Source organism: Lissotriton helveticus, chromosome 10, assembly GCF_964261635.1.
Source record: "Lissotriton helveticus chromosome 10, aLisHel1.1, whole genome shotgun sequence".
In the NCBI taxonomy this organism is placed as follows: domain Eukaryota; kingdom Metazoa; phylum Chordata; class Amphibia; order Caudata; family Salamandridae; genus Lissotriton; species Lissotriton helveticus.
Genome location: NC_136071.1, coordinates 819769167 through 819783338, shown reverse-complemented (window position 1 = coordinate 819783338; position 14172 = coordinate 819769167). Strand labels below are relative to the sequence as shown.

The 14172-nt window shown below is 42.3% G+C and overlaps 1 protein-coding gene across 4 annotated transcripts in view; it reads left to right on the top strand.

Moving 5' to 3' along the window:
- Nucleotides 1-14172, top strand: part of ACBD5 (acyl-CoA binding domain containing 5) — a 427382-nt gene that overhangs the window by 196005 nt on the left and 217205 nt on the right. For all 4 annotated transcript variants that reach the window (XM_078663408.1, XM_078663406.1, XM_078663407.1 and 1 more), the window contains one exon: nucleotides 4051-4177. In XM_078663408.1, coding sequence (XP_078519534.1) covers nucleotides 4051-4177 — 127 coding nt within the window. The remainder of the gene's footprint in view (nucleotides 1-4050; nucleotides 4178-14172) is intronic.

Sequence of the window (14172 nt, the reverse complement as noted above, 5' to 3'; positions counted from 1 at the left end):
GAGACTTTTTGTAGTGGAGTATGTAATATAAGCCCCGCCCACTTTCCGCCCATATTTGTCATTGGATTGTGTCAGTGTCCTTCGTAAATGCAGATCTGATTCGTAAAGAGCCTTTTAGTCCCTCCTTGGTACCGCCTTGTCTGCATTTGTTACCTCCCATAACGACTGGCCCTTTTACTTCGGTTGTTACACGGGACGCCTTATTTAGTTTCTGAGCACTATTTTTTTTTAAATGAATAATGTTGGACAATGGCAGCGCTTGAATTTGCAGCATGCCCACAAAGCACTCGTGGGACAATGGCGGGCGCTACTTGTATACGGAGCGCGCAATGCACGCTTTCACTTTAATTAGGCAGGGGTCGCCGAAGCAGCCTGGTGATGGTTGGGCAGAAAGTGAAAGTTTTACATGTGGCCAGACACATAAAGTCTTTTGCAGCTACTACCTAAATGGGTTTTGTACCGTCAACAGTCTAAACATGGTGGCTTCCAGAGCGTGACACTCCAGGTATTCTAGTTGTTGCTGGAAAAAAGGTTCCGGCACCGGGTTGATCCGGAAGTGGTATTAGAAGATCAGCGGCTTGCTTGCTTTCTGCAATAAAGTAAGAATGTTAAAAGCTTGTGGAGGCGCAGCGGAAAAGGGTTACTTAGGGCACTGAGTCGCTCCTCTCCGTACAGCAAAGGAAGAGGCCAGTACGATTCGTACCCGAGAAAGGCGGCAACGAACCCTTATCATGGTCGCTGAGTTATTCTGAACTGATTATCTTTGTCTTTAGGACCCTGTTGTTAAATTCTGTGTTGTTCCATCTCGCTTTTTGCACAGAACACTAAATTGTAGCAATTACGCTGCAAGTTTTCATTAGATAGAGACTGGCCTGACCAGCATCTTGCCACCGTTGTATTACTTGCAGTGAATTATTGTACGTATAACCAGGGTTTTAAGTGAGATGAAAAAAGCGGGGGGCTCTAAAAGGGGCGTGGTAAACCTCTTGAAGGGGCATGGCCAACACAATTAGAGGCTTGGCTTAAATCATTTTCATGTGTTGACTTTGCAAACTGATCTTGCATCCACGACTGAGTGGCATGCCTTCGTCCGTTATTAAGTTTACCATCACTCGTGCAAGTAGGAAGAAAAACAAGCATTTGCGATGCAATAAGTCTCGCAATTGTGAGATTTTGAGCAAGTGGTATTGTAAATAACAATGCCTTTTATTTATGTGTTTAAAAAACCTGCAATAATAAAAGGCATTGTAATTTACAATATCAATAGGTCAAAGTGTCTAAAATGCGAGACCTGTTGCCTTGCAAATGCTTGTTTCTTTGGCATCCATGACACTGTTTAATGCATTAAACATTATAGCATTTATTCCTTATGCACAGTCATTAACCTAATATTTTACTTTGCCTCTTGCTTCATTTTTGCACTTCCTGACAAAATCACCCCTCCTATGCAAATTCCTCATACCCGTTTCCACGCTGCATATGATTTGAAATTTGCATTATGGTTAGGGCCTCCACATCTAACACATCCCACCTTTTCCCATTTTTGACATCCTTTTAGTTTGTGTTTCCTTGCTTTTGATGTGTCTTTCTGACTGCCTTACGTGTACTCCCATGCCCACTAACCAGTTCTTTTTATTCGCCAGTGCAGAAAATTACCTACAGTAATTTGCCCCTGGGAATGGATTGAATACCCCACTCCCCCCAAAGTAGAGTTTTCACTCTCCCACAAGATTTCCTGAATCTGCCAGCTGTTTGTGTGTCACCACTACCTCGTGTACATCTAGGGTTAATAAGACTCGCTGTTTCTAGTTTTGGGCTTTCCTTTGGCATCATTGTCAACAGTTGTGTGAGTTCATTTGCTTCTAATGAAGGAAACAAAGACCTTCATTTTCAAACTACACGCATTAGTTTAATGGTTGCCTAGAACAGTAAATATGGAATCATGGTGGCATGCAGCAATCTGGCATTTCTATGGTTTCCTAATAGCTCTCACTCTTCAGGATCCCACCAGCACATGGGAAGTTAGTTTAATATCCAATGTCCTCTCAAAATTGTTTACTAGAAATTTTCTGATGTGTAAAATTCATCTGTTTTTTTTCTTGTACTTCTAAAAAATGATGGATGTTTCTACACTGAGGCGGTGCTCCCCTTTGCCTGTCCAAGCAACGAAAACAGTAGAGCAACAAGCAGTTAAATATTAGTCATGACCTTAATAAGAGCTGGATGTTTACAAAATGTAGTAGGAGAGTAACCTCCTGGCCTAACAGTAGCTATTCAGGTTTTCCAGGTTAGTGTTTTAGTGTGTTTTTTTGTAATGTCTCAGAAATTGTTAACCTCTTCTGATTACCAGTGGTATCCTGCTATTAATATGGCTGCGGAGGCTGTACTCCTATTGATCTGCACATCCTGACTAATCTTTCAAATGTTATTGTTGCTTGATATCTTGCAACACAGGCATCATACCTTCTGAGAATGACTATTGCACATATCTGGTGGTTTAGGGTGCGTGAAATTCATGTAATTATGCATAATATCGGGAAAACTACATGAAATTGTGCATAATTAGAACCTCTCATTTAGGAATACACTTTAGAGCGAAATGCGTCCTCCCATCAATTTTTGGTGTGAGGACTCATTTCACATTATAAAATTAGTGCAAAAACCACAATTCTTGCAAGCAACAGCTGCTCGCATTCTGGTTGTTTGCGTTGTTTCCGTTCTTTTGCACTATCATTTTGCCGTGCATGGCAGCATATTTTCTGAAATTTTAGCGTAACAAGTGTAACATGAAATTCCTGTATTTATCCTGGCATCGTTTACATTTCTGACCTATTTTTTAATGACTGAGAAGCAAACTTTCTTACTTTTAAATAGCAGTGTAACTACAAGCTCCAATTTCAAACGTTGTGCAAGGAGTCTACCTGAAATAGGAGATCACTTGAAGTTTCAGCATGAGATTAGCAGGAGGATATGACATTGCTAGCCGCCAGAACATGGTCTGGTGTAATTGAAATATGGTCTCACATGCATTGCAGTCCTGAGAGTATCCCACTGTTGGCTTGCTTTTCAACTCCCTCTAACTCATGACTGTAAAATGATGCAGCAAATGTATGATTACCCTTGACAGCAGTTTTCACTTGTATTTGGGAGCTTCCAAAGGAGACTGAGGTCACCCTCGCAGGTTTGAGTCCTAGCTGCCAGGACTCCCAAGGGTGCCCAGCTCTACAAGACTGTTAACTTTTGTCTTTGTTTGTTCCGTTTTTGACCGCTTGTATCCTTCTTGATGTATAAACTGTAAAGCGCAACAATACCCTCGGTGGTCACGTTCGTGCTATAGAAAACGTTCTAAATAAATAAATAAATCCAGGCCAAAATTATCTTTGCCCTCGTGGTCAATTCTTGATGAACATTGACCACTTCCAAACACTGTCCTCTCAAATATAGAGTTATTATAGGACCTTGTTGTTCTGCGTTATGTGAATTATGTTTTTTTTATTCACAATCATTCTCAAATCAAGTAAAACTGCTTATGCTTTGAACATTTTAGACCTTCTCTGAAGACCATGTATAATCCATGATAAAGCAAGAACGGTGTGTTGCTGCTGTCACTGCTGGTTGTGTCACTGCGTTACTTCAAAAAGGTCTCTCATCCACCTCCTGCTTCTCCTCCTGTGTCACTGTTGTTAGCTTTAGCCTCAACCAATGTCACTGCGGACAGTCCTCGGTCAATTCTGCTGCTCCCCCAGTGTCCTTACTGATAGCCTTCAGCCACACCTGGTGCTCGGAGAGTCTCACTTTTGTCTTTCTGATCCTCAAATGTTTTAATTGATTTAACCCTCTCTGCTGTGTTTTTTCTGGTGGCACAGCAAATGTTATCTACACTTTGCCCCTTAGCTTCTGTTGCCATTTAATTGTACAACACCTGCACCTCATGCTGTTTTTACTCTATTTCTCTCCTTCCCTGTCTGAATGACACTCATAGGTGTGATGCTACTGTTACTACTTATAATGACACCCAGTTCCTCATTCGCTCTTTCTCATTTCCCCTAGGGCCAGAAAATTGGAGCGAGCTCGGAACTGACATCCCGGTGTTCAGACAGCATGGAAGACCCTGTGCCCTTACACGAGACCCGCTTTCAGGCGGCAGTGAAGGTGATTCAGAGTCTTCCCAAAAATGGTATGGAAGCATAGGCCATGTGTTTTCAGAGCTTAGTAGGGCAGTACACATGCATACCTTTCAAAGGACAACTCTGCTTGCTGATTGCAGATAGTGCATCACTAGTCTATGAAATTCTTCTAAATGTGATCTCAAAGTGTAAGAATATGTGATTCAAGCTGCTTTCATCTTATTGAGCAGAGTGAAGAATGGGTTTCTCAAATGGGGTATTTCATCAATGGTTACTTTATTTTACCTGGTGACTGCATTTTTAAAGAATCACAAAAGACGAGAATGGAAGAGAGCAGCATTGCAAGGCTTGGGTAGTCTCATTAACATTAACACTGTTGAATCCATGGGTCAGGCAAAGTACAGAGGCCAATCACATACATGTGCTTACATAGATAAAACATATTGGTTCGAAATCCTAGTAGACCTCTCTAAGAGCTGTATTTTCGTGGTTGAATTATTGGTACTAATCTGCCTTCCCACCACCCTCAAGAATATAAAACCTCTAAAAGAAAGAAAAATATTTCATCTAAGTTTGTCAGGATAGTTTGAAATTGTAGGGTTTTTTCCTAGACCAGATTTTAAAACCAGCATCGGCATTGTCCGTATGGCTGGCTATAGTTTATAATTGCATGCACAAATGCGATTTGCATGTGTGAGCACATTAGAACCAGATTGTTAGTTCTGCCAAAACTACTCATTCAGAGGCCACTCGTGGTCCTGCAGCTAGGACAGCATCTTTGGGGGTAAGGGGTCATTAATTTGCATGATATTTCCTTTTGTAATAGTAGAGTTAAGATGAACACACAATGGCACTTATGATGTTTGTATTTGTAGAGTGAAAACCTATTTATGAAGCTTCACTTACACAAGACAGACTCAGGCCAGGTCGGAAAAGCAACTGCGCAGGGGTCCGACAAAGCCTCTCTTTGTCTGTCTGTCTGTCTCTCTCTGTCTGTCTGTCTCTCTCTCTGTCTTTCTATCTCTATCTCTTCCCTCCCCCCCACACCTCCCGCCGAGCAGCTGGGCATATTCTATCATGCATACAGAACAGGTACAGCATGGTAACACAATTTTTTATCTAAACACTGCACATTAATGACATAGACAGCAATAGTGCACTTCTCTTCATTTATACATCGCTTGTGCAGAAGCACTGTAAACTCCCTTAAAGACACTGATGAATCAGGGCACATACAGGAGCAATGCCCACATTCTCACACAGCACTCAGAGGCCCCATCCGACCCCTGCCACCACCACCACGTCTCTAGAGGACTGCAACCCATCCGGGCCATGATCACACTCAAATGCCTTCAAGTCCTCTGCAACCTTCCCAAATGATTGGAAACACGCAACTGTCCTATTGCTGAAGAAACCCTTTGCGGAGCCTTCAGTGCTCGCCAACTACAGATCAATCTCCCTGCTATCATTCCCGGCCAAAGTCTTAAAGAAAATCATCAACCGACACCTCACCGAATACCTCAAATGACCGCCAATTCCTCAACACCACTCAATCTGGTTTCAGACACTACAACAGCACCCAATCTGTCCTCATCGCTGCCACGGATGACATCCACATCGCTCGGAACGGAGGAGATACATCAGCCCTCATCCTCCTGGACCATTCTACAGCATTTGATAGTCTCCCACCCTATCCTAATCCAATGCCTACACAATAGTGGAATCCAAAGACACGCACTCCTATGGATATGCTCCTTCCTGATAGGAAGGACCATGTCAATCTGCCTTGCACTGTACACCTTGGGCGCCTATGACCTCCTCTGCAGAGTTCCGCAAGCTCGATCCTCTTCCACATATACTTGATCCCTCTATCCAGCATCATCTGCTCTCACAATATCAATGTCCTCTCCGACGCCAACGCAGCTACTGTTGTACTCCCACGCAGTCATCGTGCACCGAGCAGCCATAGTTGTTTGCTCGCACAGCCATCACTGTATGCCCGTACAGCCATGGCTGTATGCGCCTGCAGCCATGCCCTTATGTGCAGGCAGCCACAACTGTATGGGCATGCATGCAGCCACCATCGTACACCCACGCTGCCACTGTTGAGTACACACACTCACACAATCAATCTCAAAGCCAAGCACTTGCCATCAGAAGCCCAACCATCCACCATCAAATAGCAAAATAACCACAATCGCACAGCCAATTAGTCAGTATTCTACTCATGCTTGACCAGGCTAAATTCACAAACACAGCCATATCAGATGCCCAGACAGTCACAATCATTGGCCAACACACTCGCCATGATATAACCACACAAATACTATCACACATCCTTATCAGACAGCCAGCATCAATTGTCTACAAAGCCACCATCATGCAAAAACAGTTGTACCATCACACGCCCAGTTATCTAATGTCATAAAGCAATAGCTGAAGTCTAAACACTAAAATAATGACCTCTCCTAATAAACTAAAAGGATTTAAGTTTGACTAATGCGGCAATAGCAACTAAGCTACAAAACTTAAAAAGACATGAAATTCGAAAGTTAAGGTATCACTTTCACTTAATCTCTCTCCCAACCCTATTACCTTATCCTCAATCCCGCACTGGCTATAAATTATGAATGATGTAAATGAGATGTGATTTAAAGACTTTCTATGTTTATAAATGTGTAAAAGGTTATTTGTGCCATTGACTAACTTTTTTCGGGCTGATTACAGTTAGCAATCTATTTTTTATGGAATTATATTTTTGTTAAAGTTTGTAACATAGAAGAAATTATTAGAGTTTGTGTTATGCGTATTGAGTAATTAGGATGATGGGGTGTTGTAATATATTTCATACATGTCAGTGTATGATAGTAATTATTAGGTTTGTATCTTGTTTTCACATAATTTCTAGTTTTTAACTTGATTTTCTTGCATATGGAATACAAAAATTATTTTTTTAATATGAGAAATTCTATGTTGCCTAAAACGAATTTTGAGCATGAAAAATGTCTGATGCATGTCTTTTGGATTTTTGAAATGTTTTCACATACTTTTTGTGTTGTAATGCATGATAATGAGTTTTTATTGTTTTGCTCTGTTTTACGTTAGTGTTGTTAATCATTTTCATACCATTTATGTGCAGTTATTCTACATGCAATTGATTAAGTTGGACTATTGGTGGTATGTTATTTTGTTAGGGTAGGGAATTTGGAGAAGTAAATATTTTAAGGTTTTACTTTGACGTATAATTTGGTATTGTGGTACAGACTCTAAAACTATCAATATATTAGTAAACCTTAACTCCTTTTCCATTTTTGGCACGATACATACATTTAGAAAAATGATGTTGTTGAGGACCTAAATGTTACAAAGATTTAAATAAATCAAAATGGTGTTGGTAGCACCCCAATATATACATGAAATGGTTTAACAACTTCCTGACACAAAGAAAGCAGATCACCATGCTGGGGCAGTACTGTTCTGAAGAAAAGAAAGTCCAGTCAGGGGTACCTCAGGGTTCTAAGTTTGAGCCCCATCTTATTTAATCTTTACATGGTCCCCCTGATTGAGCTCATTTCTTCCTTTAACATCAGCTGAATAGCATACGCCGATGACACCCAATTAGTCCTAATCTTAGATGAGGACCCGGCGATTGCTGAGTGCTCTTTGAGGGATTGTCTGAAGGCAACTTTTGATTGGATGAATAATAATCACTTGAGATGCAATACTGCAAAAACAGAAATTTTACCTTTTGGTCAAAACAATCTGTTTTCTCCCCAGACCTGTTGGCCGATAGAGGCAGAGGCCCCGCCTAGTACCATCACAGCTGTGCGAAACCTGGGAATTAAATTTGATGAGACATTAACCTTTAAACAACAGGCAAGAGAAGTAGCAGGGTCATGCTTCAATATAATAAAGGGCCTCAGGAAATTTTTCAACCTTCTCCCCCTACCAGCCAGACGAACTGTAGCAGTGGCACTAATAACATCCAGGCTGGATTAATGTAACAGTCTGTATGCAGGGGCAAATAAAGCATCTTTGCATAGGCTGCAAATGGTCCAACATGCTGCAGCAAGACTAGTACTTAAATGGCCCAGAAAAACCTCAGCCTCCGCAGCACTGGTTATGCTTCACTGGCTCCCCATCCAAAAGCGTATCCTGTTCAAGGTCCTAATAATTACTTTTAGGGCCTTCCATAAACAGGGCCCACAATATCTGCTAAAAAATTTCAATCGCTATCACCCCACTCAAGAACTTAGATCGCCAAAAGCCAATTTGATGGTCGTTCCAAATTTCAGACTTGCTACGAGAGGAGAAAAAACTCTAGCAGTCAGAGGGGCTAAAGCTTGGAATAAATTGCCTTATCAAATTCGTGCAATCACTTGTGAAAGTAAATTTAGAAATACCCTTAAAACATGGATTTACAGCCTGGCAGACACAACCTGTAAAACACTGGTCTAGGATCTTAACGGCATCGCGAGAATAGCAACTTTTACCATCTCTGAGTACACAAGTCAAAGCTCCAAGATGCTCCCCGGAGTGATAGTGCGCTATAGAAATTCCCTCTCACATCACATCACATCACATCACATCACATCACATAATATTCATTGGGATAAGGTTTTATTAATTTAAGTTTAAAAAAAGTATATTTAAAATATAGTAAAAGTTGGGGTTATACACAAATAATGCCTGATGACTCCAGGTCGGTGGGGGATTCATGATTACCTGTAGAGATTAAGGAATGTAAAGAATTCAGAATATTAATTTTGAAACACATTTCTTTTATGTACTAATTGAAACTTTAATAAAATGTTTTTCAAAAAAATATCGTCACACATTCAAAGTATAGTGTTACGTTAATACAAAATGCAAAAATAATTTAAACACATTGTTATAGTGTTACATGAAATTAATAAATTATATTTACTAGGCTATTAGTTGATTTTAATGTAATTACAACTATGATTCAATAATAAAAGTCTTTTTTTAAATAAAAAAGAGGTATACTTAAAAAGATGATTTAAGCTTAAAGTTAGGGGTAGGGTCAATGTAGTGGCACTTGATGTAGTGATAAAAATGATGTGAAACATACCTGGGCTATATAGTGAAAGGTGATGTAGTGGCAGGATGATGTAATTGTAGGTTGTGTGATATCCTACAACCCCAAATCTAGGGTATTTTGCAGTCTTTGTAATTGGGACAGATATGAAAGATGCATGTCATGAGATTTACTAATAAACTGGTGAGTGCAGGAGTCTACTGAAATCTCTGTGTGTTGCACAACATGATGGATTTCCTATTTGATGACCTAGGTGTTGTCCATCCCTAACATATCAGCCTTCACATATATGCTCCTCTTTAAAACCTGTTTCCCTGAAGGATACTGGAGTCCTCTAATTCATTCCCTTTGTTCCAAGTGTAGGTTTTCTTTGCCTACTTGATATTCACACACACACCTGATTTCCTGTGTTGTAGGCTGTTCTTTTGGCAACAAGAGGAAAACAAGCCTCTAGTCGGAGGCAAATGCGCATCACCTGTAAAGCTATTCATAACGGCTGTACTGTGGATACTGGGCAAGGAGGCCTATGAAATCTGGCCAGTAGCTGCAACAAGACACTTTAGCAGGATTGGAGAATCCCTCAAACCTTTAAATAAGGCAGAACTTCTGGTGGCTCTTGTAACCCGCCTAAATCACCATAGTATTAGTTGTAGTACTGGATCCTTCAGCCAGTCCTTGGTTCATCTTCATCCAGTCTACACTGAGGAGGCCTACTAACCTATGTTGGAGAGAAGAATTCAGGACCCAAGTATAATGTATGCTGGATTGCTACCCTCCCTTGCAACTGGATCCAAGTTTAGGAAAGTCTGCAGAGTCACACAGTGGCTGTGACTTGAGAAGAGAAGGAAGAACTTAGATGTCTTTTGAGGAGCTAGATTTTACCTAATTTTTACTTACTTTACTTAAACTTTAGTGAGATAATAGCTTAACCACAACAGCTTCATGATCACAGGTACTTCCTCCCTCCCTGGGGTTATAGTGCCCAGACATTTCTTAGACTTATGCTCAAATGATCGATAAATAAGTGTTGCGGCAGCACTATTCTGTGCAAGCAGATTCTAGAGGCTAATTCCCCTTATTTCTATGTCTGTTCACCCATACAATATGCTTTGCTTTCACTCCTACACTGGGAAATATGAAGATTAAGCTTCTATTTGGAGGACAATCTTGTACCTTCTGCAGTGAACCAAGATCCTACCCACATCTTGATATCCATTCACCTAGTTAGTAGTGGCTCACTGTGTATCCCCCAATTCTTGCCCACAATGTTGGTTAATTCAGTAATTCCTTTTCGACCTTTGCACTTCACTAGGGAAGCGTCCCCATAAGTAGCTCCTGCAAGCTGCAGTCCTCTTGCCCAAGAACCATGGACAGTACTGTTCCTTAACAATATGCAAGCAAAGCCTGAGCAAACTCACTTTCCACTGACATGTTTTGTCTCTGGACAGCAACAGTCATTTTAAGATGCGACGTTTTAATTAACAATATAATAGTTAAGATTGATTCAGTTATCAATAAGAATTGAATCAGTCTTAACTAGTGTTTATTACTCACTTTATATTCCTTTCCAGGTCTTTAGGTCTCGCTGAAGATGGAGCATGCACTTTCTGCTGCAAGACATGTTGTTAACTTATGTTGACTTAGCTCCCCCCTTCCTTGCTTCCCACGTTGTAGGCACTGTTGTCATGCTTATTTGCTTGTTTCTTATTCTTCAGCTTCTTTAGGGTTTCCTTCCTCTTCTTGTGTATGTCCCTCCTCTGATGCATGAATGCAATACTTCTGTTTTTCTACTGCTGATTTTTCAGGTGCTACTTTTTTCATTTTGATTAAGCACTCTACGAGAGTATGTGTGTTTTCCAGTGTCTTCTTCATTTACTTCTTCCACCTCCATGTTCCTCTTCGTTGACCTCCGTCAGTTGCTGTTCTTGCTTCCTCCCTGTCTGTGTTTCCCTTTCCATTTTTTCTTTCCCTCCACCTTTTGTTTATCTGCTCCTCAGGGATGCCCGCACACCTTCTGTTGTCCTTATGCTTCCCCATCCCCTCTAGCTCACCCTCTGGTGTTGTCTGTGTGCTGCTTGGCCTTGCTTGCCCACAATCCATTGTCCGCTTGCTTTCCCATCCCGGTCCACCTGGCCTCTGTTGTCACGCTGCTTCCACATCCCCTTTCTGCTGCTCACCCTCCATTGTCAGCTTGCTCTCCCTGTCTCTCTCGCCCACCATCCGTTGTCAGCTTGCTGTCCCATCCCCTCCTACCTGCTGTCCATTGTCAGCTTGCTTCCCCAGCTCCTCCCTCCACCATCCATTGTGCACTTACTTCCCATCCCGCCCACTTTCTGCGGTCAGCTTGCACTCCGGACCCCTCCCACACTTGCGTCCTTTTCATCTTTCTCACCCAGATTGGTGCCCCATGCCCTCCCTCTCTTGTCGGCTTGCTCCTCTAGCCTCTTCGCCAGCCCTCCATTGTAAGTTTGTTGCCACCAGCTTCTCCCGCCCGCCCTCTGTTGTTAGCTCGCTTCACCATCCCCTCACACATGCTGTTATCAGCTAATTGTCTAATCCCCTCCTGCCTCCCGTCATTGTCCTCTTGCATCCCAACCCCTCTCGCCCATCCTCCGTTGCAGCTTGCTTCATTAACCCCTCCCGCCCACCCTCCGTTGCAGCTGGCTTCCCCAGCCCCTCCTGCCCATGCTCCATTGACATCTGGCGTCCACAGTCCCACCCACCCACCCTCAATTGTCCTTTAGCCCCCAGCACCTTTGCTTGTGTGCTTCCTCATTGTCCCTTGCAGTCCTCTCCGTCCACCCATCTACTTCTCTCCCGCCCTCTCTGCTCATCCAGCAATCCACTACCCTGTTTGTTTTTTAAATAAAATAAAAGCGCATTAACTCCGGTGGTGTGATTGTGCTTTTACATTTTTTTTATCATGCTAAACAGCAGCCGTGCTGCTGTACAGCATGGCCAAAAATCATTGCCAAAGGTCAATAGCTCTCATAAGCAAGACATATATATATATATATATATATATATATATATATATATATATATATATATATATATATATATATATATATATATATATATATATATATATTATTTTATTTTTTTTAAAAGCTTTATTTCCCCCCAATTTTACATATAGAAGCAGAGTAGGCAGTATATTGCAGATTATAGCATCGGCAGTAGGTAAAAAAATATATAAATCATGCATAGCGAATCAAGCGTTAAAGGTACACAGTTACAAATGTAAAAGGATAGCATATTATTGGCAAAAATCAATGACATCAATCAAAAAACAATCAATAAGAGGATATTCAATGCTAGGAGACAGTAATTTTTAAGCATCATAGACAACAGCACAAAGTCAGCGTTTTTAACAAAGGCATATCGGCCATACTGGAACTCTTCCAAAACTCGCGTCTAGCCAACCCCTTCAGGCACAGTACCGCTTGCCGTCTGCAAGAGTGTATCGGAATGTTTCTTGGTAATGTAGTCCCTAGATGGGCCCCAGATGTCCACTGGTCTGGACAAGCTAGGGATCAGAGTGGAATATTCTTCGCAGTTTCCGTTACAAAAGGCGAAGCTTCTAAGCCACGCCTGCAGAGTGGGGGGTTTCCTGTTGCCCCACAACAGAGCAACCTCCCTCTTAGCCAACAGGAGGCACAGTGCTGCCAACCTCCTGACCGGTCGGGGGAAATTGACCACATAACCCAACAGTGCGATTTGAGGGGTAGGCAAAAGATGCATGGAAAGTATGTCACCAAGTGTGGTATGGACCCGGGTCCAGAAATGGTGTATTTTGGGACATGAGCAAAATCAGCATACGGCGCTTTACATTTCTGACAGTGATGGGACCTGTTGTGGTCAATTCTATGTGAACGTGCAGGTGTATGGTACATTCTACGAAGAAATTTAAAACGGAGTTGTTTGTGCCTGCTGTTAAAAGAGATCTCTTTAGTAGCCCTACAGCATTGCTCCCATTGGTCGTCAGTAATGGGCCTTCCCAAATCCACCTCCCAAGCCATACGAACTTTGATGTCAGAAACAGGCATGGAGGCCCCACATTGTTTGTATAATTTGGAGATCAAATGTGTGCCGGTGGGACTCTGAATGAGCAGAGTCAATGGTGGGGTCGGTTCGGGGGCCGCAGGAATGTGGCCCGAAGCATGGAGTGTATACGAGACAAAACAAATGTGTCCATAAAGGAGCGTTCGGTGAATCGAGCGTCCTCTAGTATCGAGAAGGCATGACCCTCGGGAAATAGATCGCCTATCGTGCAAATGTGAAATTTCTCTAGTGTGCGTTTGATCAAGGTCTCACCAGTTATAGGAAGCAGTGAAGGGCTAGGCAGGGGTAATGCTGGAGAATATAGTCGTTCAAGCCCCAGCAATCTTCGCAGCCTGTCCTATGCCCAGCATGTGGTCGATACAGTTTGAATGTCATGGGAGTCCCGAGGGAATCCCGTAGGTAGGGTAGTGGAAAGGTGTCGAGGGAGCACCAGGTCTGCCTCCGGCTTCAAATATGGGATACGTGCGTCCGGATGAAACCAAACATGAGCATAACAACACTGTGCTATAAGGTAGTATAAATAAAAGTTTGGGACCCCAAAGCCTCCCCTCTCATGAGGAAGGGTCAGAGTCTGCCAGGTGACCCGAGGTGTTTTGTCCCCCCCAAACGAGGCGCAATAAAAGCGTACGCAATTGTGAAAAAAAAGTTTTGGTAAGCGGGATGGGAATGTTATTAAAAATATATAAGAACCGAGGGAAGACCACCATTTTAATTATGGCGACTCTTCTAGCCATTGATAATGGCAGTCGCAGCCATTTCACGATTTGGGACTCAAGGGAGCTGATTGCCCTGCCGTAATTTAGCCTAATTATGGTAGTGGTGTCGAGATGAATATAAATTCCAAGGTATTTGACCGCGTCATGGCACCACTCAAGCGGGAAGTCACAGGTCCAGGGAGTCGTACGTGGGGCCGTAAGTGGG